The sequence below is a fragment of the Rhea americana genome, unplaced genomic scaffold, assembly GCF_003343005.1.
Source record: "Rhea americana isolate MKP2758 unplaced genomic scaffold, rheAme1 scaffold_251, whole genome shotgun sequence".
Taxonomy (NCBI): Eukaryota; Metazoa; Chordata; class Aves; order Rheiformes; family Rheidae; genus Rhea; species Rhea americana.
In genome coordinates, this window is record NW_028186370.1 from 867930 (window position 1) to 873543 (window position 5614).

Here is a 5614-nt window from a genome sequence, read left to right on the forward strand (position 1 = left end):
CACTAAAATACTGCCACATTATTAGCACCATCAGCCTACCAGCATCATCAGTCCCTGCTGACCTTCTGCAGCCATGTCCTGGGGCCTTCCCAGCACCTCCAGCCCACTAACCTGAATCCATCCCTAAAGGGTCCTGGTGGAGGCCCAAGGAGAATTCAGGAGCAGCCCCTGCCTTGAGAAGAGTTTTCTGAAAAGGCCACAGGCTTTGCCATGCCCCTGTTCTCCCACAACAAACAGACCTGCTCAGGCATTTTATTATGAGAGAAAAAGAGCCACATAAAGAACACAAATATTTATGTTTTGCTTTATTTCTAGGACAAAGCAGGTACTGCAGTGCCTAGAAACTGCCCTGAAGATCCAATGCTTGGGAAGTAGGTGGGTGTTCCACACATGGAAGGAGGTGACAGTCATTGCTAAGAAGCCACAGATGTTTCCAAGCCCTGAGGAAACACAAGGAGGTGGCACTGGATGGCAGTAAGCCATGAGGTAAGGATCTTCAGCTGGGGAGGCAACCTAGCTCCATAGTGGCAGGGAAGCAGTGCTGTGGAGGAGTTGCTGTGTGGGTCATTATTCATCACAGCCTCTTGTCCCTAGTCTTCTGGAGGCACGTTTTGATGCCCCAGGCCCGTAAGACCCTCACAGAGTGACATTGGCCTTCCTTCTGCCCACAGAGGGCATGCTCTAAGGCTTCACAGCAGCCTCCTCCAGTCGCCAAGGGCAATCAACATAGCGCAAAACCCCACTGACAGGGCCACGCTTGGCAGGATCTAGGGCCAGCAGGCTTCGCAGCATGAGGGCAGCCTCGGCTGTCAGTCGTTTCCAATGGCGAGGCAGGTCTGTCTCCAAGCCTGTCTCCTGCCACAGCATGAAGTCCTCAAAGAAAGGGTCTTCTGGCAGACTCTGCTCCCAGGGAAAGTAGCCAGTCAGTAGACAGAAAAGAAGTACACCAAAGGCCCAGGCATCCAAGCTGGTGTCAATGGGCAGCCCCTGTGCATTGGTGGTGTTGCTCAGCTCTGGAGCAGTGTAGGGAATTACCCCAGCCACTAGTTTGAGCTTGGTGCCCTTAGGCCGTGTGAGCCCAAAGTCAGTCAACTTGATACACCGACATTCAGGATCAAAAAGCAGCACGTTTTCGGGCTTGACGTCACGGTACACAAGTCCCCGGCTGTGGATGAATTCCAGTGCGCTCGCAAGCTGCTTGGCACAGTGCTTAGCAGCTGGTTCAGGGATCCCATCCTGCACAGGGACAGACAGAGGTAATATTGCATACACATGGCATCTTAGCAGCCCTACCAGCTGGGCTCTCAGTTGTTTCCTCTGCATTAGGGAAGACCTTGGCATTTCTGGTCTTGCAAGCTTGAAGATGGTTCAAAGTTCCCTGAGGTGAGAGACCCATATCCCATTGCTTTTTCTCTCTCCCTCTGACCCAGCCAGTCTGCATAGGGGCCAAGTGGCACAGTCCCAGTTCCCATGCCCTTGTAGCAACACTCACCCGTGGTTTGATGATAGAGATGAGGTCTTTGTGCAGTGCTGGTTCATAGAGGAAACCGTAGTACTGGCTGGACTCAATCGCTATTCCAAACATCCCGATGATAGCAGGGTGGGTGGCAAGGGATAGTGCCACACAATACTCATACAGAAAAGTGTGCAGCTTGGTACTAGCTTTGGGTAGCAGCTTAAGAGCCATGGGAGTCCCTGGGGATAGGGAGAAGGGGTTAGATCCCCCCTGAAAACCACTCACACCAAGACCAGATAGAGAAGGCATCAGGCAGCCACGGGGCAGGAATCTCACAGCCGTATGGAGGTCTCTGGCCCAATGCTCCAGATATATCACTATTGGTACTCAATATGAAAATAGCCACTGCTAGTGGCTTGAGTTTTAAGCCACAGGAGCACTGGGTGGAGGAAGGGAAATCCAGGCTGCATGGGCCTGAAAGTCTGATCCGAGACTACCGGGGAGAAGTGGTGTCAGGAACTTGAGTGCACTAAAAGGCCTTACTGGCCCTGACCAGCACCTGTATCCTCCCCACATACCTTGCCCATGGGCCTAGGACCACAATTCAGTTCAGGCTGGGGCAGTCAATCCCCAGGAGGTAAGGCCCAAGAGCCAAAGGAAGAGGAGGCAAGGCACAAAAGCTCTAGTGGTGGAGCCAGCTCCTCACCTCGCTGCCTATGCGTCACTAGCACCACGTGTCCGTACTTGCCCCTGCCCAGCTCCCGAATGACCTCGTAGTGCTCGGCAACCTCCATGCGCACCAGGCTTTGGGCTGTGATCTCCAGAAGCTCGTCTAGCACAGCTGGTGCAGTTGTCACCGCCATTGCTGCACCTGAGCTCTCAGCCATTGCTGAGTGCTGCAGAAAAAACACAGACAGCCTGAGTCAGAAACAACACAACATGCACAGAGAGAACTATGTCAGACCTGCCCCAAACCATGCTATGGTATTCTACAACATCTAATCTGAGCACTCTCACAGCAATGCTGGAGTTGAGCTGGCACTTTTGTACAGTACACATCTGGGCAAGGTCCCTCACTGCATACAAGGTCTGTGCATTGAAGGAGACCTCCAGCCAGTTGCCTCTGTCCCTCTAATTGTAGTCCCTAGCGCCTCTCATTTCAAGTCTCTGGWCCATCCTTCTGTGTCAGTCCTAAAGCCTGGCCTTTTAGGTCTCTTCTTATTCTATGCTTTATGGTGTTAGGAGCAAAACATTAGCAGAATCTCAGATCATGAAGCATAAACCAACCCTTTTGCTCTCATTAGCCTGTTGCAAAAAGACCACCTCTGCCTACACTGAAACCCAGCCCTGGTGTGTAGTGARGAAAGTCCTTAAGGTACCAGCACAGATAGGTTTGTCCCTTAGGCAGAGGCACAGCTAGTCCATGACAAATACCAGATTACTAGTCCAAGGCAGTGCACTCTGGGCAAGCCAAAGTGCTCAGTGCCTCACATACTTGCTGACATTTCTGATCCAAAGTCACTCATCTCTTCAGCCAAGAAACTGAGGCAGGAAGGAAGCTCAGATATAGGCGGCATTTGGAGCTAGAGCCAGCTACTTCAKACCCATATCAGAGAAATGTCTTTTTCAGTCTCTCTAACTAGCAACAAGGCAGCATTCTAAAACCACCTGTGCCAGCACTCTCCTCCTGACTACCTCCCTGTGCTCTGAACATGGGCACTTAGTCACCCCGGGCCTGGGAGCCCATCCTTGCTTCGGAGCAAGGACATAGATAGAGCCACCGAATCACAGAATAGCTGGGGTTGGAAGGGACCTATGGAGGTCTTGTCTAGTCCAAGTCCCTTGCTCAGAGCAGAGTCAGCTAGAGTAGGTTGCTCAGGGCAATGTCCTGCTGGGTTTTGCATATCTCCAAAGAGGCAGACTCCACAATCTCTCTGGGCAACTCGTTCCAGTGGTCAATCATCCGTAATTTAGTTTTTCCTTACATTGAAATGGAATTTCTTGTATTCCAATTTTGGCCCATTGCCTCTTGTTCTGTCGCTCATTACCATTGAGAAGAGTCTAGCTACATCTTCTTTATACCTTCCCTTCAGGTAGTTATGCATTTAGTTAAGATGAACTCCCTCCCACACCCCAAGCCTTCTCTTCTCCAGCTAAACAATCCCAGCTTTCTCAGCCTTTCCTCATATRCAAGATGCTCTGGTYCCTTTATCATCTTGGCGGCCCTTTGCTAGACTTGCTCCAGTAGCTCCATGTCTCTCTTGTATTGGGGAGCCCAGAACTGGACRCAGCACTCCAGGTGTGGCTTCACCWGTGTTGAACAGGATGGGGGGAAGTAGCAGCTCCCTCAAACTGCTGGGAATGCTCTGTCTAACACAGCTCAAGATGCAACCCAAGATCCTGAGGACTGCAGCATTCTTAGATATATCTTAACAAGCAGAGAGCAAGAAAAAGCTGTACTATAAAACCAGTGGCTCACCTCAGCATCTACAAGCTCAGGATCTTATCCCCTGAAATGCTTTGACTCACTTGATGACCACCTCCCTTCTTGGGGAAGRATATTTTGCTAACTGTAAAGGCAGATGGCACTCTGGGAATACAAATGAGAATCGCCTTAGGTTTTATATTGCTCTGTCTGTAACCAGAGCTTATGGTGCTTCCTTCAGCTTCTAGCCTTCACTGCTGCTACATCATGGAGGAACCCAGTAATTTAGCAACACAATCATTTAAACTTAGGAAAAACACAAAAAGGCCAGTTTTGTATAACAGCCCAGGAGTACTTGTGGGAGAGTTCCTTTCTGTTCCCTTTCCTCCTAGATTGCTTTGCTAAATGTCATCCAAATCTGCAAATGTCAAGTAATTGGCTCTAGTTTTCTGAAAAGCCTTTGGCTTGATGTGAGAGGCAGCASCAGGCAAACTTAGGACAGTCCATAGGGAGTTCAATATTGAACAAGTGTGTTCATAGAAGGGGATGAATAAAAGACTGGGGAGACATCACAGTGAAAGCCAGTCTGGAAAATATTTTAGAGATTTTGCTTTGATGTTCTCCTGTTTTCTGCTCAGTCATCACAGCATGCAAAATTCCACATAAAAAGGGCACTACAGAGCCTGCCAATGGATCCACTGTGCTACTGATATTTGCAAACCAATGTTGTCACATTTAGGCATTAAAAAGAACAATGTGAAAAAGCCTTTAAAAATTTTCTAGCTRAGAATATAGAGAAAAGCTTAAAGCATAATAGACCTTTGAAATACACGAACTTGATATTAGATAGGTTACAGTTACACCAAATAGGAAATAGAACAATAGGAAAAATGTCTGCTTCCCTTGTACAGAATAAAATAGATTTAATGTTTGTGATAAATTATAAGAACATCTCTACTACAAGACAGCATTTGTCCTTTATCAAATTCATGGTCATATACAGGTTCTTGTCAGCAAACGGTTCATGATCTTCTCAGATAACTTAATTTCTCAAACTTAAATTAGATGAAATTTCTTCCCTTATGGGCTGACCACCTGTTAGTGATATATAACCCAAACATTAGAATCTTCTTGCTGCATCCACTTAATTTATCTTTCAATTATGATACAATTTTCAAGTATTTATGTACTTATTAATTAGTTCTTATTTGTATGGTATTATTTATAATATGATTCACTTATTATTTCCTATTTACTAGTGTGAAAGCTTTTTATTGTGAATGGGAGGATACGCTTCTCTGCACATTCTTGATTCTCACYCCAGTTCTGGAAGTCAACACATCTCAGTCTATAACCATTTACAGTTAAAAAAATCCCAAAACTCTTGTGTCCTTCCACTCCACCTTTCAGGAACCTTACTTCAAGGCATGTGTTGTCTGGATACAGTGCAGAGAATCAAAGTGAAATAAAATAACCAGCTCGGGGAAAACAGATCAGCCAGAGAATATGGGGAGAATATGAGGGATGGTGACAGTCCTCTGTATCCAATAAGGATCTCACACAAGGAAAGCCCCAGCTGCAGTAACTCCAGAAAAATTTTGCAGGATTTGACCCTTGCTGCCCTTGAGGAAAGTGATTACAGAACTCCATAACCCAGGAGATGACCAAAGTTTCCAGGTCTTTCTCTAGGGTACCACTGCCACAGCTCCAGAGCAATASAGCCATGGAAGTTA

The 5614-nt window shown here is 47.3% G+C and overlaps 1 protein-coding gene across 1 annotated transcript; it reads right to left on the reverse strand.

Annotated features, from left to right (window-relative positions):
* Positions 1-275: 275 nt before the first annotated feature.
* On the reverse strand, positions 276-2364 carry LOC146594698 (serine/threonine-protein kinase SBK2-like). The gene is made up of 3 exons (XM_085307074.1): positions 2163-2364; positions 1493-1695; positions 276-1236 (listed from the first exon to the last, which is right to left on the reverse strand). Exons 1-3 carry the CDS (start codon positions 2341-2343, stop codon positions 682-684), a joined length of 939 nt encoding a protein of 312 aa, XP_085163200.1. The 5' UTR covers positions 2344-2364; the 3' UTR covers positions 276-681.
* Between the last annotated feature and the right edge of the window lie 3250 nt (positions 2365-5614).

Bases quoted from the DNA above. Each gene is read 5' to 3' on its own strand.
- LOC146594698 (XM_085307074.1), bottom strand. From the start codon at position 2,343: ATGGCTGAGAGCTCAGGTGCAGCAATGGCGGTGACAACTGCACCAGCT. The intron at 1,696-2,162 runs GTGAGGAGCTGG...CCCTATCCCCAG, and splicing joins AGTGACGCATAGGCAGCGAG to GGACTCCCATGGCTCTTAAG. The intron at 1,237-1,492 runs GTGAGTGTTGCT...GTCCCTGTGCAG, and splicing joins TCTCTATCATCAAACCACGG to GATGGGATCCCTGAACCAGC.